At 41.4% G+C, this 27,054-nt stretch overlaps 2 protein-coding genes across 3 annotated transcripts in view; one reads left to right on the forward strand and one right to left on the reverse strand.

The window, feature by feature from the left end:
- Nucleotides 1-10,476, reverse strand: part of LOC150075282 (uncharacterized) — a 71,746-nt gene extending 61,270 nt beyond the window's left edge. The window contains exon 1 of one of the 2 annotated variants that reach the window (XM_090388291.1): nucleotides 10,410-10,476. In XM_090388291.1, the coding sequence (XP_090244417.1) occupies nucleotides 10,410-10,461 (52 nt within the window). In that variant the 5' untranslated portion in view covers nucleotides 10,462-10,476. Of the gene's footprint in view, nucleotides 1-9,230; nucleotides 9,338-10,409 lie in introns of those variants that run through there. The other variant, XM_090388292.1, reaches the window with a different exon arrangement.
- On the forward strand, nucleotides 9,008-23,591 carry LOC150075283 (uncharacterized). Its single transcript, XM_090388290.1, has 2 exons — nucleotides 9,008-9,814; nucleotides 23,001-23,591. The coding sequence occupies exons 1-2, from the start codon at nucleotides 9,093-9,095 to the stop codon at nucleotides 23,344-23,346; spliced, it is 1,068 nt and encodes a 355-aa protein (XP_090244416.1). The 5' UTR covers nucleotides 9,008-9,092; the 3' UTR covers nucleotides 23,347-23,591.
- Nucleotides 23,592-27,054: the final 3,463 nt, after the last annotated feature.

A 27,054-nucleotide genomic window follows, 5' to 3' on the forward strand; every position in this document is an offset into this window, starting at 1 on the left:
GACCAACACACTTTGGATTTGCCCTAAAATACTGGGCAATTTAAATGGCAGCTAGAGCAATGCGTTATAGGGGTTCCTAATGTACAATGGGGGGGACAGGAGAAACGGGGAGAGGATAATGCTGGAAAGATACAGAAGACCAAACGTATTTCGTTTGGGCTTCTGTATCGACAGACCAAACGAAATAAGAAAAGAGAGACGCTATATTTAAAAAATAAATAAATAAAAGGCGGTATTGAAAGATAGAAGACCCAGGGGGAGGGGAAAAGCTTCCCTTAATCGCGTAACTTCCTTTTACTAGCACAAGTGGAGCGTTGACAGCTATCAGCATCACCATCTAAGATTACAATTAGCCGACTTCATAATATTAAAGCAGACGAAAAAACAGTTTGTTTTTTTTTCCATCATTTTTTTCTTTCTTCTTCCTCACTATGGGCAGAAGTGTCAGTGACGCGTTATGTCAGCACTCACCTACACAAAAGGGAGGACCTCCGGACAAACAAGCTATGCACGCGCGAAAAACCTGCAAGACCAGGAGTGTAATACCCAATGCAGCAAATACAGCTCCAGATAGTGCTCTTTAACTAGCCCTCTCATTCGCTGGTCACCCCCGGTTACTTTCCCCGTCGCCAGCAGACCAACCCCGCCCCACTACGATCCGGGACCTTGAGGTACGTCAGCGAAGAGCTACAGGCAGCTAAGACGCTGAGAGATCTGCAGTAGTTACCGACCGGCAAGGACCGCTACCGTCCATAGGCTAGAACCCATCAAAACTCACCGATCTAGCTGACGGTCGGCTCCTGCACCTAGCTGCTGTGTTCCGCTACAGCTGCACTTCGACCGCTGCCGACGCCGACGCTGTGTTCTTTACTCAGAGCGAAGACCGGGTCGTCCCGTCTTGGGGTACACGGAGGCGTCTCAAAGAATGCAGGAAAAAGTGACCTTACTCTGTGAAGGTGAGCAGTACTCATTTCTTCTTCTTCTTCTTATGTGCTGTAGTTTAGTGGATGTCTAAAATGGGTGAGCTATTGGCAGCCACTTTTTTCGTCAATTATATGCTTAATTAAGGAGAAAACGTTTAAAATTAAAATAAAAATATGCTACCATTCAACAGGTTTTCGCAGCTATAACCGCTGCAAACGATATGTTAATTTCAACAATTAATAGGCACACTAGAGCCAAAACAATGTCGTCGATTACAATAATTAGCAGCATCTCACGCAACGCAGTTCCAACAATATTTCACGCAGCAAGAGCACGTGTCAGTTTCAACAATTAATATTAATACTTCGAGCAACGCTAAATGGTCCATTACAGAAGTCATGCTTTCAGTATGGAAACCATGGCAACTGCAACTTTAGGTATTAATATGTATAGGACTGATCTTCCTATTTTTATCGATATATTTATAAATGTAATTATCTGTACGCTCTTTAAGCTACTTAATTTTTATTGTACATTCCATCCTCACCAACGTACACTGTACTTATAATTCTAAGTACATTGTACAACAATGTATTTAAAAGGTATAATTATAACCTTGCTTTAGTTTCTTTAAAATTTATGCCAAATTTTTGATGTGTTTTTATTACGATTTTGTTTACCTGTGCACATTTTAAGGGGGTTGATGGGGGGGGCAACTGTCGTTTGGTATTTTTATAATGATCCATTAATGTACACAGTACAGCTGCTATTGCAACGATGTGGTTTTTTTCCTACTCTGATATAAAATTATCCACAAACGACAAAAAGCAAAAAAACTCAGTTGCCATGGCAATGGCTGATTATCATAAATATCAAAAGATGACACGCAATAATGAAATCTGTAATATGTCGCGTGGATGGAGGATGAAATCCTCATCAGTTGGTTTCTATAGCAACCAACCATAACGTTCGTTTCTATAGCAACCTTGGCATCCTTACTAAAGTATTAATTGGCAATTATCTTATTAAAATAATTACCGAATATATTAATTAAATTAATTACGCGATTTATTTTTTATTAATTAAATGTTATTTTCCCAATATTATTAAAGATAAATATTTGCAAAATACGCCTGTGTGTGTGTGTGTGTGTGTCTCTCTCTCAGTTGACCATGCTTGACCTCGTTTGCTCGTTTTCGGAATCCGCCCCGCTAAAACTGCAGTCTGTGCGCTGACGACATTGACTCCTGCTTTTTAAGTATCGTCTTACTGTGTACAGCTGCTACAGTTTTTTTTTTTTTTCTTCTTCTTCTTTTTTTTTTTCCTTTTAATGTATCGGAATGCCTATCCACCCTCTGTTTTCTATCTTTCATCGGCATTTTGAACTCTGGCGAGATTGCGGGACACCTTGGCTGTAAACTAGGCGAGAGTGTCACCTCCCCCCCTTTCTATAACCCTCACCCCCCAAAACATCATTGGGAGGCGGGGGTCAGAGATCAACGGCGAGGAAGCGGTAGTTTATTTATGCGGTACACAACCTTTTCAGCGATCAGTCTGGTTCGTTTGTTTTTTTTTTGCTCGCGCGGTTTGTTTGGCAAGTGTTGTTAGAAACGGGGGGTTAACAGGGGTTCGTCGTGTTTGTTTTTTGTTTGTCCCCCCCCCCACTGTCTTCTTTGATTGTATATCTTTGTAGTGTTTTCAACACCGGGATGAAAAGTGGCCTATTGGATTTCAAACAGTTTCATTGTTTAAAAAAGGACTAGGGTGGGGGGGGGAGGATAATCCAATGTTGTAATGGTCATGTTCGATTGCACTGGAACGTGACCATTGCTCAATATCCATCTACATCTACTCAATATCCATGTGCATTGGTATAAATTATTTCACCGTATGGGGTCGAGAAACATCCAAAACGGGCCATTTTAGTATCATCCGTATCCTTCACCTCTCCCCCCACCCCATTTCCATCTTGTGGGGGGAAGAGTATCTCCGGAAATGCAATTACAGCATCTCTGACGCTTTTGTTAATTAACTGACACCAATTATGGCTTCTTTTTGGACGACTTCCGTTATTAAGTGGTTAAGTCGCAGGGGGTCGCTGTGTATCATTACAGATGTTTCGGCAATGTCCGCACGTAGCTCATTACGGTTTTCGAGGTAATAAAAATAGGGGGGGATAGGGGTAGAGAACTCGATGGAGCAAGACTGGAGTTTTAAATGGGTTAAGAGTTGGAGGGTGGATAATTGGAAAACAACTGGATTCGTAAAGTTTCTTTGGAAGGGGTTTGGACACCTTTTTTAGGATAATGTTAAGAGTCTTTCCCACTGATTCCTTCGGGGGAGGGGGGATGGAGAACGCTAATTAATCCATCCGTATTCCATTTAAGGTTTGGAAATCCTGCAGGCTATAAACAGCAAAAGGGAAGAGAAGATACTGTGGGAAATTTCTACACATAAAGCACCGGACATACCGGCATGACAGCCGCTCCCTCTGGTGTTCAACCTCCTAGGTTACCTCCAAGCGGGCTTCACAGGGCGAGCGTGGAAACTGGGGCTTAATACTTAAGTCTATAGCTACCGGGACACTTTTGAGGTCATCTTAATTCGGTTTGACCTTCCGTCACCAATCTACATCAGGTTACCTTCCCACTAACGGTATCCAGGTTCGTACGCCACGACAACAGCGCCCCCTGTACGCAGCACAGTGAACTCCTCTCTCGAAATCCCAAAGCAAGGGTGGGGCCGGTTGTCATGACGATCTACTGAGATGATATTCATATCCTTTGCTTCGGGGTTTTTTGATGTGGCGTGCTCGCAGACACTTGTATAGTAAGCTCAAAGTCTGGCCAGTTGGGGGGGAAGAAAGGGGGGGCAAGAAGGTCAAAGTCCAGGCATCGTATTCAGCAAGAGTCGCAAGGTGTGATGGCAAAAATTTTCATCCAGATAAGAAACGCATTACCAGACTTCCCTCATAAATCAATGTTGTTAGGCTTAACTTCCAGTCGTCTTGTTCAGGTGAGTGCAGTCTTTGGCTACCTGGAAGATTAATCCTTTTGTTTTTTTTATCCTTTCTATCGACAGGGATACATTCCTCGTTCGTGTGAAGGTAGCGTCTAATACTTAATTCATTATTTAAGACAATAGAGTGCGCTTTTTTGTTTCTTTTTAACTTTCCTCGAAGCTTGGTTTCTTAACCCTAATTTTACGTATCATCTTTTGATCAAACCGTTCGAGCGTTGGTTTGGCCTCTGAAGATGACGCACACTTCGGTTTTCACCTACAACACGACCAGTGTGTGCTTAGCAGGGGGTCGCTCTGTGATCCGTGTACGGGATGTCTGTAGTTAATCAAATAAGTGACTCATGTCGATGTTACCAGCCATCGAACATCTGCGGATATGTTGGCGGGTGTGAATTGTGTGGTGATGAGGGGGGGGGGGGGCAGGGTCGTTTGTAGGTTCCGCTCTTGCACCTCTGCTAACAAACTTACAAGGGTACATATCATTAAATTTATATCCTTTTTTTTTTTAACGCATCTCTCTCTCTCTCTCTTAATACTCGTAAAAGTCGATCCGTCTTGGTGGTATATTCATTATACGTTTCATTTCTCCCTTGAGGGATCTTTTGTCACCCCTTGTACTACCCCCATGATCCTCCTCACCTTTTTTTTTTCGAGTCCTTGCCTGGTCTTGTCTACAACCGTGGGAACCAGACCTCCAATTGCCCACAATTAGGAAATTGTACAATTCTTACCGAATCCGATAAAAGAATGCGGTTTGTGGTTACCATGGTTACTACCACCTAGTGCAATACCGGCCACTTTAATTGTGGCAAAGTCGTAAACCAACACTCGGGTTAGGAGTTTTAAACGTGGGGAGGGTTGCAGTTTTGATTTTTAAGTTTCGTTTAATGCATTAAAAATGAAGCGACCGATGTCCGTGCTTAACCTTGACCTCGGGTCAAGGTTAATAATTTAAAAATTATTTTCAGTGTCTTCAAGTTGCAACTGATGACTACGATCGAAGTGAATATCTTCTTGCCAAAGAGCGTGGGAACAGTCGGTGTTGCTGAGTTACGCAATGGAACCCGAAGGGGGTGTAGCAATTGAAAGGGACATTACGGGAGGGGTCAAGGATTGCAGTGTTGGGTGTTGTGGTCAGGTGAAATTGGTCAACGTAATTGGGTAAGGCTGTAAAAGGTTTTAGCTGTAGGGGGAGTGGACAACTCGTTGGATTTCTCACATTCTCCCTTAATTGGGGATGGCTGTAGAGGGGGGGTGAGCACCCAAGTGTTATCTTCGTTCGGCGACAGTACCCCAGTTGCTGGAATGCTTGGGTAGATGTAACATCTGAGGAAATGGGAAGGATTTAATGGGGTGCTTTTCAGAAATTCTTTTACTTAAGAAAATTTTCTTATGTTCCGACGCACCCCAGTGGACTAAGAGAGGTGTACATTTATCTAATTTACAACAAGATCGCTGTATTCTACAAATTCCTTAAGTCTCCACACTCTTCTGATTTTTTTAATGGGTTTAGGCCTAATTACAGCATCATTTGATGCTCTCACTGGGCCTTAAGCTCTGTTACTATAGGTGTACAGTAATGTCTGTCTGTATTACTATAATAATGTACACGGGTTGGCAAATGCTTCAGTGGTGTGGTTGAGAGAAAACTAGGCATTCTCGCAAAATGCATCGATCTCGTATTGTTAATCGAGTCATCACGAGTTGCATCGGTCTTGCACTTCAAATAAACGGCACTGCTCTTTTAGGAGAGGTGTGTCGCTGTTTATTTGTCGTGAAAACTAAATATGGCATTATCCTTCGGGAGTCTTGCTATTTGTTTGAAATAGAGTACCGAGGCAACTCTTGTTGACCAGCCGATATTTTTTAAGTAGCAGTGAAATCAAATATTTTCAAGACGCAGGCCTACGTCACCTTTAAAACAACTTTCTATTTCAAAAAGCTTTTTTTTTTAGAATTTATGTATTCTTTGATGGATATTTCGGTGTAGATAATTAAAAAGAGGACGCTTTCATTGCGTAAGAATAAACGATTCGTCACTTACAGTTACAAAATTAGACTAAGAAAAAGTTTTAGAGAGAGACGTTTCGAATTACATGCCGAATCCTTCTTCGAACAAAATCTAGTTAATGTACTTGCATTTCATACAACATAAAACTACAAACCCATAAACTCGCACTGCAGTTCGGTATAGCAAGCAGTTCAATAATACAAAACAGTCGCTGCTCACTAACTTTCAACGTTTTGTTTATGACTGCTTCTGAAATTTTCCGCTAGAGGGTACCGCAAACCAGTAACAAACTCCCAAGTTTTTCACCATAAGAACAACAACAGGTGAGTAATCTAATATCAAACGAATAAGGTAACAATATAATCAGCGCATTTATAATCTGTTCATTGCTAAATATCCTATTCAACAAAAACAACTGGTAACAATACACTGATAAACAATATGCTATAGATCTGCAATCTAATACCAAACGAATCAGATCAGTAATCTGATGGCAAACGATTAAGGCTGTAGCAATATACTCAGTGCATTGTTAACTCTCTTCGTTGTTAAATATCGTATTCAACAAATAAAACTGGTAACAACACTTTGATAAACAATACGCTATAGATCCGCAATCTAATGCCAAACGAATCAGATCAGTAATCTAAGGCTAAACGAATAAGATCAGTAATCTGATGCCAAACGAATGAGTATAACAATATACTCAGTGCATTCTTAAATCTGTTGATTGTTAAATATCTTATTCAACAAATAAATCTGGTAACAATACAATAATCTGATGCCAAGCGAATCAGATCAATAATGTAATACCAAACGAACTAGGTTGTAACAATATACTCAGTGCATTGTTAAATATCGTATTCAACAAATAAAGCTGGTCACAATACAATAATCTAATGCCAAACGAATCAGATCAGTAATCTAAGGCTAAACGAATTAGATGTAATCTGATACCAAACGAATAAGACTGTAACAATATACTCAGTGCACTGTTAAATCTGTTCATTGTTAAATATCTTATTCAACAAATAAATGTGGTAAGAATACAATAATCTAATGCCAAACGAATCAGACGAGTAATCTAATGCCAAACGAATCAGACGAGTAATCTAATGCCAAACGAATCAGACGAGTAATCTAATGCCAAACGAATCAGATGAGTAATCTAATGCCAAACGAATCAGATGAGTAATCTAATGTCCAACGAATCAGATCACTAATCTGATGCTAAACGAATCAGATCAGTAATCTGATGCCAAAGGAATAAGGCTGTAACAATATACTCAGTGCACTGTTAAATCTGTTCATTGTTAAATATCTTATTCAACAAATAAATCTGGTAACAATACAATAATTTAATGCCAAACGAATCAGATCGATAATGTAATACCAAACGAACTAGGTTGTAACAATATACTCAGTGCATTGTTAAATATCGTATTCAACAAATAAAGCTGGTCAGAATACAATAATCTAATGCCAAACGAATCAGACGAGTAATCTAATGCAAACGAATCAGATGAGTAATCTAATGTCCAACGAATCAGATCACTAATCTGATGCTAAACGAATCAGATCAGTAATCTGATGCCAAACGAATAAGGCTGTAACAATATACTTAGTGCATTGTTAAATCTGCTCATTGTTAAATATCATATTCAACAAGTAAAGCTAGTAAGAATACAATTATCTAATGCCAAACGAATCACATCAGTAATCTGATGCCAAACGAATAAGGCTGTAACAATATATTCAATACGTTGTTAAATCTGTTCATTGTTAAATATCGTTCAACAAATAAATCTGGTAACAATACAATAATCTAATGCCAAACGAATCAGAACAATAATCTAATGCCAAACGAATCGGAGCAGTAATATAATGCCAAGCGAATAAGGCTGTAACAATATACTCAGTGCATTGTTAACTCTGTTCATTGTTAAATATCATATTCAACAAATAAAGCTGGTAACAATACAATGCGAAACAATACTCACTTTTTCAACAAAAGAACAGCGCTGGATTCCAGAACTGTAAGTTTGCTTGATACAGGAGCGCCTTAATAGTCCTATAAACTGGATCAAGAATGTTAATAGACTAGAAACAACAATGCATTAAAACTGTCGCTTAACAATCAACGTCTTGTCAACAGTCGAGCGTACAAATGTGTAGACGCCAGCTGCAACCAGAAGTATTTGTATTTGTGAAGTTAAAAGAAAAAATGGGTGATGGATTTAAATGCGGGCGGTTTTTCTGGTTTTGAACTCGCGTTGGTTTGTGCCGATGCTTGTCTGGCTCGCGTTACGCACTCGGAAAAGTTTTCCTTTTCTCACGATTCTGGGATAATTACGAAGTTTTATTGTTACACCTCTGTGCGTTCCCACAGAAACCTCCCCCACCACCTCCTGGAACGGCAGACCCCAATTCGATGACGTAACTTTAACAGCTTTTCGTGTTTCCCACACCCTAAGCCTAACCCTAATATCCATTTTCCCTCCTCTTCTCCACCGCAATTTGCCATCGGATGAAGCGATCTTGCTCCGGGCCCTCCTGCTTGTTCCGAAGATGGGTAACCGCCAATGGTACCCCGTAATGAAGTGTAAGTAAATAAATTGACGTAAGACATCCCTCTAGTATAAAAAAAGAAAAAAGAAAGAAAATAAAAAATCTGCCACTGTGAAATATACAGTTCCTTTTCACGCGAACCAAACGACAGGAAATAATTTTATGACAAAATGCTAAACAATGAGTGTGGCATCGTTTGGTTGCTTACGAGCGAACAATGTAGTTGTCGCGTGAAAGAAACTGACTATTGTTTAAGAAATTGATCTAACAATATAGTTGCCATGGAAACGAGATCTTTTATATAGCGAATATCGCGATTGTTAATTAATTTTGGTTATTTCGGCTGCTGAGTGTCCAAACGTACTTTTGAGCCGACTTGTAGTGTCTAATTTAAGCAAACTAACCTCACCACAGTAGAATTTATCAAAATATCTCACGTTTTTGATTTTACTTTATTTTAGATGACCGCAGGGACAGTCATCGCTTCCTGCCCACGCCGCCCCTCACCCCAACGAGCCAACAGAACAGTCCTTCGCCTCCTTTCACGTCCAAGCCACTAGCCCTGACCATGGTACCTCAGTCGCCGTCATCAGTGTCTTCAACGGTCCCCGTCCCACCACCTCCGCTGGTGCCTCTGCCCCTATTGCCGATATCGTTTGGGTCGAGACCGTTTCCCATAAGTCCAGGTTCGGCCTTCAGCACTTACCTCCCAGTCGCCTACGGCGGATGCCTGCCGTACTCGCCCCTGCCGCCTACGTTGGATCTCCGAGCCAAACGACCCTCTGTTGCCGACTGCCAGGCGATCCATCAGGAACTGTCGGCCGTCTGCGCTCTCGCAGGACCCACCAATCCTCCGAGGATGAAGAAGAAGTTCGATTTCGCTCACCTCGCCAAGTCCGCAACCTCCGCCGACGACCCGGATCCTACCTCCTCCTCCGTCCAGTCGACCGCCCTCACCGACGCCGGCAGCCAACTTCCATCGACCGCTCTGTTCGCCGGCCACCCGTACCCAATGTTCGTCAGTCCCGTGTACGGCCACACGTTCGCCGCCGCAGCGGCGCTGCTAGGCAAGGCACCAGACTCGGCTGCCACCCTCTTAGACCGCCGGTTCTTCCGAGGACGGGTGTCGTCTCGACCCAAGAAGGAATTCATCTGCAAATACTGCCAACGTCGCTTCACCAAGTCGTACAATCTGCTAATTCACGAGAGGACGCATACAGACGAACGGCCCTACACGTGCGACATCTGTCATAAGGCGTTCCGAAGGCAGGACCACCTCCGAGATCACAGGTATCTTCATCCATAAGTGTAATTATATTGCATTTCTTATATAGTCTGACATTTTTTTTTTTTTTTTTTTTGTATAACGACGCCTTTTAATTCTAATTTTTCTCTTTCTGCTTCCTCTTTAAATCTAAGTGCAGTTTTTTAACATCGCGACTGTCATTAAATCTTATATAAATGAAAAACAGACGATAGGTGATAATTTAAACTTGTTGGTAGCGAGATTAAAAAAAAAAAAGAAAAAAAATACTAAAGTTTGTTCAAGTTTCATTGTTACGTAAGATCCAAACGATGACAAGCATTGTTAATAGCGAGACAGAAAAAACTATTAATTTTAGCGCGTGAAGTAGGTCACGTTCTTTTGGTTAAATTCAGCGATTTATGAAATGTACAAAAATTGCGCCTCAAGTGGTCGAAGTATGAATTAAAAAGCAGAAGACCTTAAAAAAAAAAAAAAAAAAACGTAATAAAATAGAAATCGAATTCTTTTATAGTTTAAACTGCAAACACCAACTTCGACTGCTTTTTAAAGTCATTTTAATAGACAGAGCGTGTCCAAAAGAAATTGTAATATTTAAAAAAAAGGGGGATTGTAACGCACCTGAATCACGGGAATGTACGTCTGCGACGTACATTCTTCGTCTGAAGAACATTTTTCGTCTGAAGAACAATCCAGGAGTGCTGATGATGACAGTAATCACCAGACAGGACTGTGGCATCCTGTCTTTGTTTGTATTATGGAAAGGGTTCACACCGGATGTGAACCAAGCCCGGTATTGACTCTGATTAATTCTGTCCATACTTCCTTTTGCATTTCTGCCGATCTGTTTGGGGATATAAACAATTCTGGCTCTGTCTTTCTCTCATGAATCCCCACTGAGTGCTTTTTCTCTTTTTTCTTTCTTTTTTTTTCGGTTTATATGGCATGCAGTCGAACACCGGTTTTAGAACGCGTCTGCGAGATTTTAAAATAATAACCGGCATGTTTGTTTAGCGAGATCTATAAATAGAATATTTTTCTTAAATCTCAGAGAGGCTGTTTGCTCGAAGCTTGAGTTAAGAAGTCGAAAGGATCCTGTTTTCTTAAGCGATTTTTTAAGAGTTATTTAGCAAAATAAATCTCTACTTCCGAAGGTAAAATGGTCTTGGACCAGTGGTGACACACAGCGAGAGAAATAATTTAAAATCAATCCAAGGCACGTGACTTTTTCATCGCTTTTTACCCTTAGAGGCTTAAGGCTATTAATTTTTCACGCAAACAGGCCTTGGAACACACTCATGCAGTGCATCCAAGACCGTAACCACTTCGCATCCTTCTAAACATCGCTATACGTATCCAGTTCCCTTTTTTGTAGACCAGGTATTTGTGGCAGCGTGCAGTCTCGAATACTGCGTGCTGAATTCTTTACCTGCACGCTAAATACCGGGTCTACATTAACTGATATCCTTCACTTAGATCCTCACGAGTATCCAAGTGGACAGCGTCTCTGTTATCTGATGCTATATATGGGAAAGGTCCCGGTTCGAGTCCCGTTTAGATGGAGGCACTTTTTTGGGTTTTTCAGACCGTGGCCGGATTAGTTGATCTCGGATGAGATACAACCATCATTTTATACACTGTGTCCCAAAATATTTCAGTCCACCATAGATAGAACCCCATATTTCACATCTAGACCACCTGAGGTTTTTCATCCCGTAATACGAACACCGCAGAATACATGCAATTTACAGATATGACATTCGCACCTCGTGGCCTTACATGCCTACACACATCTGGAAACAAACCAAAGTACGTATAATCCACATAAAGGTCTTGTTGTTTCTAAAAATGTTGGCGCTAACTTGCAGAATATCACGAGAGGAAGAGCATGTATCGCCATCTTTCGGAAGAATTTGGTATTAAAGTTGAATGCGCTTTTAGGGGTGTTTATTTATTAATAATAAATACACTGTCATCCAACACGTATTGGGACGCCTCACTCATGGAGGCAACTGTTAATTCTGGAGGTCACGTGGATATTAAAGACATGCGCAGTCAGTGGCAGACAGCTGGAATAGAATGAGAAGAAAAGGACCCGAGTCCCTTCACAAGGGATGCGACAACGGGGTGGAGCAAGTTTCCAGTCCCCATCGCTTTAAACTTGTGTCCGAGTCTGAACAGTTAACGAATCTGGGTCTGTTTGGATTTTAAAAAATGGCTGCGGGAGATTTAAACAGAATAAAACAGCAAAAGAGTGAAAATAAGCAGACGCGCAGCAATGAAATGTTTATTCGTACTTGGTATTTGAATAATTCTATTCTCTCTTGGTACATGTTTCGTTTTTTTTTTTTTGTCAGCCATTTTGTTATAAAATCCACTACAAAATCTGGCCCTCGCGGGAAGCACAGTGGATATAACCGGGTCGGATGCATACATGTATATTTTCATTCTATATACCTCTTGTACTACGATGTTACCTGAGCCATCTCTCCTCTAACTTAAATTCAGGGTCGGCTCAAAGGGTTCTGGCGCCCTGAGCCCATTTTCGTATGGCACCCGTTACCCTATCTCATTCCTAACCTGAAAAATGTTTCTAAAGCATTCTGAGCGCTACGAAAAGATTTTCAAACTGAGCATATGAACTGAAAGATTTTGGGAGATCAACTGGAATCAATCTTTCAATGACTGGATTGAGTTGCCTAAAAATATCAAAAAAGTGGATCCTAAAATTTTCCTTTCGTCTTGGTGTCCATGATCAAACATTCTGTTTTGGAACCAATTCGGCTAGCATCCTGTTTTTCTTCCAACTCTTGTATTAATGATCTTGGTAAATCACCTCCCACCATTCCCAGTACGCTCCATTTCAGTGCCTCCTGTGGCATTGAATAGATGTCAGAAGGATTTTGAACAATCTTGTTGCTAAGAAAGCTGCAAGTCCTGCCGGTATTTCTTCACTTGTTCTCCAAACCTCTTCTCCTCAACTTACTCCTGTTCTGTGTCGCCTTTTTTCACTTTCTTATTCCAAAGGTGTTTTTCCTTCTGCTTGGAAATTTGCTAATATCCAGCCAGTTCCTAAAAGGGACGACAATCACTCACTTTCAATTATCGTCCCATTGCACTTACTTCTCCTTTCTAAAGAAATGGAGAAACCAACTCTTAAACTATCTAGAAACCTTCCATCTGATCAATGATTACGAAACTGGAATTCGACACTTTCGATCTTCATTTCACTCAGATCATCAATTTTCAGTAAGTGAAGCCAATATTTCTGGTGGAATAATTGCTCACGCACTCACCTTTGAAAAATTTTAATGGAAAAGATTGGTGCAACTTGAGCAGCTGCTCTTCACATTTTAAAGGCTTTCGATCGTGTTTGGCATAAAGGTCTTCTAAACAAGCTTCCATCTTATGGTTTGCCAACTGTTTTTAGTAATTGGTTATCCAGTTTTCTCTCTGATCGCTCACTGAGGGTGATGGTTGATGGCTCTCTGTCTTCTAACTTCTCCACTAATGCCGGTATCCCCCAAGGTTCAGTTCTTTCCCCCACTCTTTTCCTCTTGTATATTAATGACCTTCTTCCATTGACTGGAAATCCTATTCATAGTTTTGCCGATGATAGCACATTGCATTCCACTTTCCATTTTGAGAAACCTTGTCCTGCTCAATCAGCTTCAACTTCTCGAATATCCACTACCAATTCCTTAAATGCCGATCTCCAGTGGGGTTTTCGTTGCCAATGCTCCTAAAAACCAAATAACAACAATAACAACTCCAGTGGGGCAAAGACAACTTAGTTGATTTCAATCCTCCTAAAACTCAGTCCTGTCTTATATCTCGCAAAAAGGATTCCTCTGCTACTATGCATACCTTCGATGATACTCTGATTTCTAGGCAAGATCATATGAAGAGGGCAGTTAGGTTAATTAATGACTCATCTGTTACAAAGTCTCTCCACTCTGTCTCATAGATGTTCTGTTTCTGCTGCATACATTTTCTATAGATACTTCCATGGGAAGGAACTGCTCTTCTGAATCGGCTTCTAGATTCCTGCTCTCTTCCAAAGCAGTCCGAACACTTGCAACAACCAGTCAACATCCATTTACTGTCCAACTTCAAACTCACAGAACCAACTTTTCATCTTCCTCGTTTATTACACAATTATAAATTGATCTGTAATATTGGCACACAAAAGGTTAGGCTGGCAAAGGCCGATTAAGAGAAATCTCTGGCAAAGAGAGCAAAGAGTGGGGATAAGGAATTCTTCGCATTTATAAATGCAAAAAAGAGGACAAACCAGATCGGACCTTTATGTAATGGACGTGGGATAGTATTAGATACCCCAGCTGAAGTTGCAGATGAACTCAGCAGTTACTTTGCATCGATATTTCCAGAAGAAAACTCATTTATATCAATAAGAAATTCTGGGAGTGAAGTTGAAAAAAAAAAATTAATGATGTTGAGATTATTTAATGAAAAAACTTTCGAGCCTACAGGCGAGTAAGGCTCCTGGGGTTGACGCCATATACCCTATAATCTTAAGTGAGTGCATTGAACCATTAAGGCTAGTTAAGAGAGCAACACTGGACTTGGGAGAGATTCTGTTGGATTGGAAAAGTGCCAATGTATCTCCAGTAGTTCTAAGAGTGAAGTGAGAAATTACCAGCCGGTTAGTCTAAGTTCAATAGTAGGGAAAGTCATGGAGACTATGATCAAGGCTGGAATTCAGGATCATTTTTAGATAGAAATGGAATTCTGGAGGATACTGAGCATGGTTTTGTAAAGGGAAAATCATGTTTAACAAAGCTGGTTAGCTATTTTGCAGGATCACTCGTGAGATGGATTTAGGAAATAATTTCGACATCAGCAAAGCATTTCACTCAGTCCCACATGAGCGGTTACTTTATAAGCTGGAATAGGTTGGAATCACATGGAAAATCCTTAGATGGATGGCAGGAGGCAGAGGGCTGTGGTAAATGGTTATTCCTCAGATTGGGTTGATGTAAGAAGTGGAGTTCCCTAAGGATCAGTATTAGGACCACAGTTATTTTTAATTTTCATAAACGACATCGATGAATGGATAGAGGGCGTGATGTCTAAATTTGATATCTGAACATCACTGTATTTAGCAGTCCAATATGATAGAATCACAGTCTTAAACACGTATTCTATCTTAAAAATGAGTCTTTTTCGTTTAAAAATACTTTAATCAAATATATTTTGTATTGCATACATCATATTCCTCTTGAAATGTTCACCACCACCAGTAATCTCCCAACGTGACAGGATCTCAGTGACCTTCCCGAATTTAGAGGAAAAACACAAAGACAGCGTACACCTTTATAACACCATAATCTCCAAAGGTGTGATCCTTCCATTTTCTGAAACCCTCCCAAGTTATGTTGAAACGTTTTTTTCTCGAGTTTTCAGGAATTCTCTTTGATTTTGCAAGTTTCTCGTAGATCATCTTGTAATGGGCTTGTCGTCTAACCATATTGAACATGGTTCTCTTCATTTTGTAGTAGAGGCAAGATTTTGGAGTTTCGTATTTTTCGCTATTCTCGATAGGCTTTTTGCTTGTCGAAATATGATTTCATTTGGCTGGAGAACCAGGGCTTGGTCCATTCACAGATTATCTTTCTTGCCGCCCATAATCGAACGATGGTCCTAAGGTGTTCCGATGCAATCTATTGCTTCAGATGGAGGTAGTTTGTAGACCGCGTTCCAGTTTATTGTTTTAAGCTTCTTGAGAATTATTCCATCCTGAATGAACTTGGTGGAGAAGACGAGTTTTGTAGTTGTCGTTATTTTGTTTTTATCCTCGTTAGTATTCTTAGGCGAGGGATAAAATTCGATGGTAAGAGGACAGTGAGTGATTGGGTCCAGCTTTTGATTCTTTCTTGTTGATGGGGTCTACAAAGGGTAAATACTGAGAGATGAAAGGAGGATATCCAATTCTGTTTTTGCCTTTGCATATCGTGGGACGGACATATTAAAGTCCCCTGTGATGATAGTGGGAAGGTTTTCTTTTAAGTGCAAGGTCAACCATGCGAGGAGTTCCGTTCTAGATTCCTTATTAATTTTAGCTCAACTGCTGTAACCAAGAACCAAGGAGTTCTGCTTGGTAGGTAGTCGAAATCTGTTGAAGCTGACAGTCCAGCAAAGTCTGCAACGCCACAATCTTCGCTATATTCATTACTGCTTGCGTTATTCCATGGATCTGGTGGATCCAGTATCAGTGGATGCAGTAACATTGCAGATGATATGTTAGGATATTTGATGTTGAAATTTTTGGCTCCTTGATCAACAGTCGTACACTCAACGATGTATATGGACTTTTAGTGATGCTGTAGATTTTCTTCCTCTGAGTTTTTGTTGTCAACGGTTCACTCACGTGCACAAAGTGTCAGGGTGATTCAACACTCCCTTTGATACAGTGCTGATCAAAACATAGAAGCAATCAGAATGCAAAGGATACGCAGATAAACTGTACACGTACTCTCACTACAACTATCTTTCCTTTCGCAGACATATTAAGTGTAGTTAATATTGAACCTCCACAGGTTTATAGAGTTAACACCATCCTCCTGAAATTAGGATGGTGTACACAGTCGTCAGATGCGCCTCTAAGGTTTTTGAATTTTCTTTTCCTGGTTGTTGACTTCCCTGCTAAAGACATCTTCATTCACCTTAAGCACTTCAACATACTCTTAAAGGAGAAGGATATGGTTGCAATCTGAAGTTTTCTGTGACCACGCAAGAAGAGTCACAGCACGGATTGGCAATATTGTCTTTCACGAAAACGTTTTGCGATCTATATTGGGCAAAGAACTTTTTAATCCCCCCCTCGTGTCTCAAGAACATGTTCCCATTCGCCACAATTAGATTCTTATAATGCTCTTCCCCATGGATCCACACAAATTTTGCAATGACAATATCTATAGAATTACGCACTCAAATAGAAATGTCATCAAGGATCCGCTTATCTCTCCAAACAAAGTGTTTCTTCCATAACCAATCTACCACAATCTTTCAGGTATATTCCCCATCCAACAAAATTCCAAACTTAGGTCAAATCTCCACTCCCTGTCGTTTGATTTCCTCAGGATGATAAGGCTATCGATGTTAGGAGCATCCAGTCTTCCCGAAATTAGTTTGGAGAGGGTAATTATGTTGCAAGTGGTGATGATTTGCTTCCAAGGGATCATTCCATGCAGCGAATTTAGTATACCCCTATAGATAGTAAGGGGGTGTCCTGAAGTCCTATTGAGAGATCGCAGAAGCCAATACTCAATCCCCAAAAACTGTCGCAGGTAGGTTGGAGGGTCAGAAGACCAGATTTCCGATGTGTAGAGTGCCACCTGTACCACACAAGTTCGCACAAACCTAGTTATTTGCTTCTTTGAAGTGCTCCAGAAAAGACAGGTTCAAATCCCAGACCAAACCGTGTGAGAGTTGACAAGTTTAATTTGATGTCCATTTATAGACATGTGCATTGGATTTATTCTTCTCCTCTTTGTAAAGGTCATCTGGGCATATTTTTCGGCACTTAGCTCAAGACCAATGTATTGAAGGAATGTGCTTATCTGAGAGATTTGTTTTGTTGCAGCTCCTTGGACAGAGAGCGTTTGGTCGCGCTGATCTGAATGAATGAAGAGCTTCAGATCGTCAGCGTAAGATATCATGTTTTGGAAATTTGCTATCAGAGGTCCCAAAGCCTCTGCGAACAGCGCTGCTGACAAAACGCCACCCTGTGGAACCCCTCTGAAGACAGTAAAGGATCGTGAGAGACCATTGAGCTCAAAAAGGAGCCGTCGTTCCTGCAAAAAATCTTTTTGAGTATAGTGAGGAGGTTATCGGAGATCCTGAAGTAGTTCTTCAGGACGTTAAGTAAAGACGTGATGGAAATCCTATCATTTGCATATTTAACGTCAAGAAAGATTATGTCGAGCTGCGTTCGAGAATTCAAAGCTTTCTGTATGTGAAACAGCGTTTGAAGGAGATTAGTGGTGGTAGATCTCCCAGGGACAACGTTATGTAGGTGACATGGTCTTTGTTGAAAACAGTGCTCAATAAGTTGCGCTAGGATTGTCTTTTCAAAAACTTTAAGGAGCGAAGAGCCCACCGAAATCGGACGAAAGTCATTCGCAGTTTTAGGCCTCGAATTCTTCACAATAGGGTTGACGCAGTAGTGTCCAAATTTGTGGTACTGAAGATGTTGAGATATTAAGTGTAGACAGGGGAGTCAAATCGCGTAAGGGGATGGGGAAGGGACGATTAGATTCTTCCTTTACGCAACTCTCACCAAAAGAACTGTCTGCCCATTCTATGAAGAGGCTCTAATCCATCTGAATATTCTTGCAGTGCTTTGCAAATGGCCACTTCGAGCATTTTAATCTGTTATAATGTTCGAAGCGGCCATTTTAAAGATAATAAAATCGTGTGTGGTTCCTGAATTCTTCCATTTCCTGAAGGCACGCTGCTTATCTAGATAGGCGGGCTTCAAGTCTCTGGAGAACCATGGTTTTTTTCCATTTGGAGATTTTGATGGTTTTAGAAGCCCCTTAAATCGCCATTGCTGTCAGGTGGGAAGCAAGGCCATTAGTGGCTTTATCGATCGGCAGGGTGGAAAGAGCATTCCAGTTGGTTGAGGTGAGAAAACTCATAATGACATCTTGCTTGATGAAATTAACTGAAAAAATGGTTTTGGTGAAGAATTCATCTTCAACCGGAGGCATCGCCGGGAACGTAAAGGCAAAGGTTAGCGGTTTGTGATCTGAATTAAAGGCAAAGGTCGGGACTGTGGGCGTCAAATTTGCAGTACGATGAAATACAAGGTCTAACGCCTGGTTGCCCTTTGTAGGCTGTGATTCAAGGAAATGTATCCCTAAATTTTCGATGAAGATGATGAAGCCTCGTCTAGTTTTAGAATGTCTTGTGGTGGGCATATTGAAGTCCCCTGTAAGAAAGGTTGGTTTATCAGGGTTGAGATGGGTCGCGAGCCATGACTACAATTTATCCCTGGAGTCTTGTGTACGATCAGGTGGAAGATAAATTAGATAAATTTGGATTAGGTGATTTCCACATTTGGCATTGGCACACAAAGCTTCAAACGATCATTAGTAGCTGCATGATAAGATGAGACACTCAACAGGGTATTAAGCTGTTTATTGGAAGACATTCAGGTTTCTGTAAGACAAATAATCCCAAATTCCTCAAGGAACAAGAGTGATTGCAGGGAGTGTAGCTTATTGCAGATGCTCCTGAGTTTTGAGCAAAAATTGAGCACAGTCTGTCAGACCTGATGTCTTCCGATCCCTTTAGTTGCTAGCGAAGATATCTGGGGACAGAGACTATTTGGTCAGCTCCATCATGATGACACTCAACTCCCTGTACTGTGCAGTCAATCCTCCGTATCAAAAGTTACAAAATATCCACAAAATCGTGTTGTAGTAATCGACAAAATTCCTAATGAGGCAGAGAAGAAAAATGCATATAAATCATCAGGTGACACAGAAGCCTACGACAGATAAGTTAGTCTGTAATCAAGTCACAAAGGAGGTTAAGCAGGTCAAAGGCAGATTATGAGAAATCCTTGGCAAAGGATGCTAAGAAAAACAGCAGGATTTCTTTACTTATATAAATTCTAAAAGAAGGAAGGGGATGAATCAGATTGGACCACTTGATATCAATGGTTTGATTGTAGATGGTCATTCTCAGATAGCTGCCAAACTGAATGAGTATTTTGCATCTACATTCACACATGAGGAGCTATTCAATGAGGGGAGTGCCAGACGTTTATCAAATGCTAACAGGGAGGTAAGTGATTTTGTGATAAATGAGAGCAAAAAGTAGAGGAGAAATTGTTGAAGTTAAACATAAAAAAGGCACCTGGGGTGGATGGGATCTATCCGGTTATATTAAAGGAGGCAGCAAAGCAACTAAGCAAACCCTTGGCCATAATTATGAGAGCATCCTTGGACTCAGGAGAGGACTGGAAATGTTCAAATGTATCTCCAATTCACAAAGGGGGATCTAAGAGTGACACGAGTAATTACAGACCTGTTAGTTTAACTTCTGTTCCGGGTAAAATAATGGAGTCACTGGTTAAAGATGCGTTGCAGGCTCATCTAGACAAGAGTGCACCAATAATTCAGACACAGCATGGGTTTGTTAAGGGAAAGTCTTGTCTGACAAATTTGATAGGATATTATGATGTGGTTACAAAGGAACTGGATGCAAAAAATAATTTGATATCATATATTTGGATTTCAGGAAAGCTTTTGACACTGTTGCGCATGGAAGACTACTGTACAAATTGGAGCAGAATGGTATTAAGGGTAAGTTGCTACAATGGATAAAAGGATGGTTGAATGGGAGAAGACAGAGGGTGGTAAACAATGGATGCTGCTCTTCGTGGACTAATGTTATTAGTGGAGTCCTACAGGGTTCGGTGTTGGATCCACTGTTGTTTTGTATATTTATCAATGATATTGATGAAGGTATATCAGGCTTAATGTCGAAGTTTGCAGATGACAGGAAGGTTGGCAGGGTTGTTAATGACAGTAATGGCAGTGTGCTACTGCAACAGGATCTAGATAATTTGGGCAGATGGGCTAACAAGTGGCAACTGAAGTTTAACCTTGACAAATGCAAAATACTACATATGGGTAGAAGTAACCGGAGAGAAACGTACCAACTGTGTGGTACTATACTTAAGGTGGTAGAAAATGAAAAAGACCTGGGAGTAATTGTGCAGGCAGATATGAAGTTTTCTGAACAATGCAGACAGGCTGCCAGAGTAGCTCATGGAGGTTTGTTAATGATATATAGGAATTTTTCCAGCAGGGTTAAGAAGGTGATTATCCTCTTGTACAAGGCTTGAAAAATGCCTTGAGTACTGCGTACAGGTCGGGAGGCCTCATTTTAGGAAGGATTTAGAACGAGCAGAGAGAAGTGCAACAAGATTGGTGAGAGGAACAAAGGGGTGAGCATATGAAGAAAGGCTTAAGTTCTGCAAATTGCAGCGCCTGGAGACTAGGCACCTGCGAGGTGATCTGATTGAGGCGTATAAGGCCTTGAATGGGTTGAGCAGGCTCAGTTCTGATGGGATACTCCCGCTTGCTCAGATTATGCACCTGAGGAGGCATAAATTCAAACTGAGGAAAGGCAGATGTAGAATAGATGTGCGGAAATTTGCTTTTAGCCAACGGATAGTTGATTGCTGGAACAAACTTCTGTCTTTTTTTGTGGAAGTTGATAGGTTAAATAAATTAAAGACAAACATTTGGAGCTAATGGATGGGTGAAATGGGAAGGATTTTTTGATTTTTTTATTTTGGCTAATCTTCTATAAGTTTGCTTCCTTGCATCATAAGCCTCTACTAATGCTAAGACGACAATTGGCTTGGATGTTTCCCATATTCATAATCCAATTATGCAGCCCCTATATAATCGATAACTTCTTTCGCATTTCCAAAGTGCGTAAAAACTGCCGTAACCCCAAGAATCTGGAACGGTTATTTTCTTAAGACGATTCCAAAGAATAAAACTTCAGTGTTCTGAAAATATTTGGCCCATCTGAATAGGATGCTCACTACTTAAAATATTTGAAAATAAGTCAAAGCATCAGTAATCGATCACTGTTTCAGCAATAAACCTCTCAATCTACTTAGCATAAACAGTGGATGATTCATGTCCACTGACCTTATTAGTAGAAGTAGCAGTATCTTGAGTGCGCATTCTTGGGAGAGTGGGAGGATCCGAGATTTTTGGGATCCTCCCACTCTCCCAAGAGTGGGAGGATCCCAGAAATGGTCGATAATGTTTGGACTTTCATGGAGGAACAAAACTTGGAGTGGTATCGGGTTAAAGAAGATCCCAATTGAATTCTGTCAGTGGTCTGATGATGATTTCTGGTTAAGATTTGATTTTCTTTCTTCCTTTTCTGTTTTGGGAAGTTCTGGATTGTGATTTTCCTCTAGGGAGATTTCGCTTGTAATGGGGTTGCAATCGGAATTGCAATTAAGATCAAGAAGATGCTTCCAGATTTTGAAATAGTAGATCCAACTGGTTTTTACCATTGGTCGGGGTAGAAATGATTTTCTTGTGGTCCAGAAATTATATTTCCCACCAACCATCAACTTCTACACGAATAGATGAAACATCGCGTTTTGAAAACCAATTGTAGAAAGAAAATCTTTGCTGGAACCTTCTCTATAATTTGTATTTGTATTAGCTCATGAGTAACTGTCAGTTCCTTCAGAATGCCATTTTTGTCTAAACGTCCCCTGGACAGCACTTTTAATCATTGTCTCTAAGATTTTCCTCACCATCTAAGTTATCTAACCGGTCTATAGTTGCCAACTTCTCATGGCACTTCTGCAATCCAAAGTAATCTCTGCCGAGTCCAATTATGCCATCCTAATTAATTTCTTCTTAAAATATCGAAGCAACGCACTCGTTCAATTCATCAGCAACATCAGCTGGATTATCTAAGACGTCCGAGCACCCGATTTGATAAACAAGCGTCCGATTTGAATTTCTTAGCTTTGCCAAAGAGGTTCAGATTTCTCCTTTTATCCACTCTGTCTCTCTCTCTATCTGTCTACCCCTTTCCTTTATCTTTCTCCCGCATTCCCATCTCGGATATAAAACTTGCGCAAAAAAAGATTCCGCAGATCCGTGCACCTGTCCGACACTGTGGCAGACGTTAAAGAGGTTTCGAAACCCTCATCCCGAGTGCCACTAGAGAACCCATGGCGTGTGTTTGTAGAAGCAGGTGTTTTGTAGCTGGAAGACGAGATAATAAAAGCGCAAAATATGGCCTCCCGCAGTGATCGCCATTACTGCCAGGTGGCGTTAACATCGGAATTACAGCCCATATTTCTCCACTTCCGTTAGTGTCTGCAAACGCCCACGTGTCTGTTTGGCACACACACACACACTCGCCGGCCGATTCTATTCAGACGCTTTTCAAAACGAAATATTAGTTTTCGTTCGAAGCGCCACCTACAGGAAGAAATGGCGCGACAATATTTCCTTTTATTTCGTTTTGTCAGTACTCGTCACTCTCGCTTTGTCGGCTGCTTGTCACTTTTAGGCGTGCAGCCCGGTTGCCTAGCAACGGGCAGTTCTCATTTTTAATGCGGGTAATTGTTATTAAATGTACAGAGCGTTTGGTGTCTGTCTCTTAACGCGTTTTTTGTTTTTGCAGGTACATCCACTCGAAGGAGAAGCCTTTCAAGTGCCTGGAGTGTGGGAAGGGCTTCTGCCAATCACGAACGCTAGCGGTGCATCGAATTCTGCACATGGACGACTCCCCGCACAAATGTCCCACTTGCGGCCGCACTTTCAATCAGCGGAGCAACCTCAAGACCCACCTCCTCACCCACACCGACATCAAGCCGTACAACTGCGACTCGTGCGGAAAGGTGTTCCGACGCAACTGCGACCTCAGGCGACACAGCCTCACGCATAACCTCCGACACGGAGAGTCCGCCGAAGGGGAGATGACATCTCCGGACTTACAGATCGCCGCATCCCTGCCTTTAGAAGTGTAAATATTCGCCCCGAAAGTTTTGGTGACTTCGTAGCTGACGAAGGACAAGCAGCAGACGAACTATAGGACAGTTAAGTTATTGTACAGACAGCTCAAATCTTCTGCCAAGTGCGGGTGTTAATTGTTAAGGATTTTTCCCGTCTTAAGAATGCCAAATATCTTACACGTGCCATAAGGGGGTCTTCCTGACAGTCGGCCATTGCTCAATAACCCCTGTAGTCCAGAGCTGGTGCGGGAAAATCGACGCCAACAATCAGAGCATCTTCGAAGTCCACTCATGTACATTTTTTATGGAGTGTGTCGTGGTACTTATGATGACCAAATATCAGTATGTGAGAGTGTGTTTGAATTTTTTTTTTTTCTATTATTTTTGAGTCATGGACGCTGATGGTCAAACAGATGGATCCTTCTCAATCCTCTTTTTTGTGTCTAAATCAATAGAAAACTGAACCATCCACCGACTACTATCATCTGAGCGTAGAAAAAAAAAAAAAAGCCAAAATTTTTCATATTTCCAAGAATGCGCTGTTCTGCCACAGGGGGCGCCCTTGTTTGACCATCACCGTTCGCCGTATAGTGTTTGTTTCAGATACAAATAAAGAAATCAAAAGCAAATATGCCTCGTCTGAAATTATTTAAAACATGCGCAGGAAACTCCAAGGCGTGTCCGGGCTGGATTGTGAACGAAGCCTCGGGTGACTTTTGATTGTTAGTAGCCATGGTTACCATAACAGACGAAAGGTGTAGCGTTATTGCGATGCCAAAAGTGGCAAAAGAGTCGACGTAGCATCGTGATTGTTAAGTAGTGGACCACTGGTTTTCAAAAGCCGGTCCCTTAAATGCCCGCTGGTTGTGGACGATGGGGTGGAGTGTTGGGGGGGGAGGTAAATATGGTTACCGAAAGGTCAGATTTAATTGGAAAAAGCAGACGTCATGTCTCGTGCTCCAACAGTCCCCATTTTTCCTCGACCGCACTTAACAATAGCACCACGTGCTGACTACGCAACATCTGGTGGACCATTGGATAGCACCCACCCCTCGGACATCAGTGGTTGCATACAAATGAGGGTGATTACACAGCAGGTGCATGGCCGGTGGTATCATACTACGTGTCGGACGACAAAACGGTGATTGGGGGCCCCTAACAACGGCCACTGGGGTAATTAGGAACGCCTACTTATGCGAAAAGCTTCTATAGAGCTATCCATTCGGGGATCGTAAGAGGTGGGGCTTGCGGAACACGGTTATTCAAGGACAGAAAGATTCCGATGGAAAGAAGAAAAAAAATGCATTGTCTAAAAGGGCGGTGTTTTTCTTGATTTTCAAAAAAAAAAAAAAAAAAAACTAGCTATGTCTTGGCGTTCTGACTTCGATCATCCCCCTCCGGAACATTAATACCTACCACTTTTAAATAGAATGTAGAATAAAAAAAAAAAAAACGCCAGTGGGTACAGTTAGATTTTTTTTTTTTTCTGCTGCTGCCGAGCTCCCTGAACTTTATAGGCGAAAATGCAAATATATGGAAAAGCACACGTATCCGTGCTTCAGACGTAACATCTTTTCCAAACAATAAATGAATAGTCGGCTGGTAGAAGGACAATGTGAGAGTTGTCCTTCTACCATGAATCTAATAATTTGGAAAGACGAATACGTTCTGATCCAGTATCCAGAAAAGTCAAGATTGGTACACGATGTGGAAGGAAAAAAAAAAAAGTAGCAGATCATCTGAGATGGATTAATAAAGCAACGATTATCTGAGGAACGCTGCTAGCACGAGCTTTTTTAATTCTTGCTTTCCTTTTACAATCCGTATATCAATTTTATTATCATAATTTTATTAAAAAGAAACACAAAAAATCAAATCTGGTGGTCATCCACAACAGTATGTACCCGACAACAATGAATCAGTGACGTAATAAAAGAATTACACGAGCATTGTTGTACCCGACAACAATGAATCAGTGACGTAATAAAAGAATTATAAGAGCATTGTTGAATCAGAGAACAATGAATCAGTGACGTAATAAAACAATTAAGCGCATTGTTGTATCCGACAACAATGAATCAGTGACGTAATAAGAGAATTATAAGCGCGTTGTATAGTAATAAAAATCACTTTGTGACGGAATACTTTTATTGAGTTGTAGCCGATTGTTGTCTGCAACAATACGCATGACGTCACAAAAGAGATCGAAATGTACATTTCAATGTTCGTTAGAATATGGGAAATGTTGGAGACAGGAGAGCATCGGAGGGTGGATTTTAAAACGTCTTCCAGCGCATACCTCCCTTAAGTAGTGACCCGAAAAGCGCGTTCGTAACGGTACTGGGCGAAATTAGTTCCGTACGGGCATCCCCGCATAAAATACAGTTCAGCTGGAAAACAAATAATCGAGTTGGAAAACCCACTGCGCACATGTTTGCTCAGAGCTCGTAGAACAAAGAGACGCAACAGTAACCACTGCTTCTAGACATCCCTAATGGCTGCAGCAACACTCCCACCTAAGCCTCCACCCCCTAAGTGGGTTCCCCTCACCTTCCGAATGTCTCATCTCCGCCTTTCTGGGTATTTTCTGTCGAGTCGAGAGAAAAAAAAACTCCTTTGTTGAAGATTTTCGGGCAGGGGAGGGAAAGTGGCGCGAGGGAGTTACCTGAAGGCGGGGGTGGTGTGCAGACATCGGTAAGAGGAAAGAGACGAACGTGTCACAAACCGCTGGGGTCATTGCGGGAGAGAGAGAGAGAAAGAAAGAAAGAAGGCGAAGGTTGTGGTTGGTGTAAATGGGTCTCACCTCTTGGCGGCTTTCGCTTTGAAGTGCGGGGTCGATTCTTTATACGCCACGTCGACTGTGTCAGCTGTGATTAGCGTCCACTGAACGCCAGGGGTGGCACGCTTTCACACGTAATTTTTTATGTCTTTCTCTCTCTCTCTCTCTTTAGGAGGCTGCACTTTGTTAAGAGCGGTTGTGGTTTGTTGGGAAGGTGGAGTTGCAGCGTCCGTATGAACTTTTCTGCTTTATGTCGGCTCAAAACAGATGTAGCTGCCGAAAGGGGATGATGGAAGTGTAGACTTGGGTGCAGCGAGAAGAAGAAGAAGAAGAAGAAAAAAAGTTGTTTTCCCTCACGTCTTGGACAACCCCTTTGAAGGCAGATAAATCGTACCGCCTGGATCAAGAAGTCTGTTGAAAGAGCACCCCCAACACTCCAAAGAAGAGACATTCTTTGGGGGCATCCGCGTAGCCGAAAAAATTTTCATTTTCTTATAAAACGACAAAAATAACCGGGTTACGTCATCGGTGACGTCATCCTATTTATTGTGACGTCATGATTTTTTTTTTTTTTAAAGACAGCATCCGCATAAATGAGAATTTTGTTATAAAACCCTCTTCCATATTACGTCATTTGGTGACGTCATCGTTTTTATTTTTTAAGCTTTGATCTTCGATCAAACGAACGATATGGGTTAGCAGTGCTGCCCTCTGATGACATTTTCGGTCTCGTCATTTCTGGGAAGGGTGGATGGAAGTGGGGGGGTTGAATGGGTGGTAGAAGAATCTGAGAGTGCAATACGCGCGTTAATTACGCGTGTCAAAAAATCACGAGCGTTCACTTACACCCTGAAGTGTTCGTCTGCCTTCCCCACATCGGCTGCACGCACACGAAAAGCACGTGGAAGCCGGCGCTGTGTCTCTCGGTGGCCACCAAAATACGT

This window comes from Mastigoproctus giganteus, chromosome 14 (genome assembly GCF_048544385.1).
Source record: "Mastigoproctus giganteus isolate SK-2022 chromosome 14, ASM4854438v1, whole genome shotgun sequence".
Classification (NCBI taxonomy): Eukaryota; Metazoa; Arthropoda; class Arachnida; order Uropygi; family Thelyphonidae; genus Mastigoproctus; species Mastigoproctus giganteus.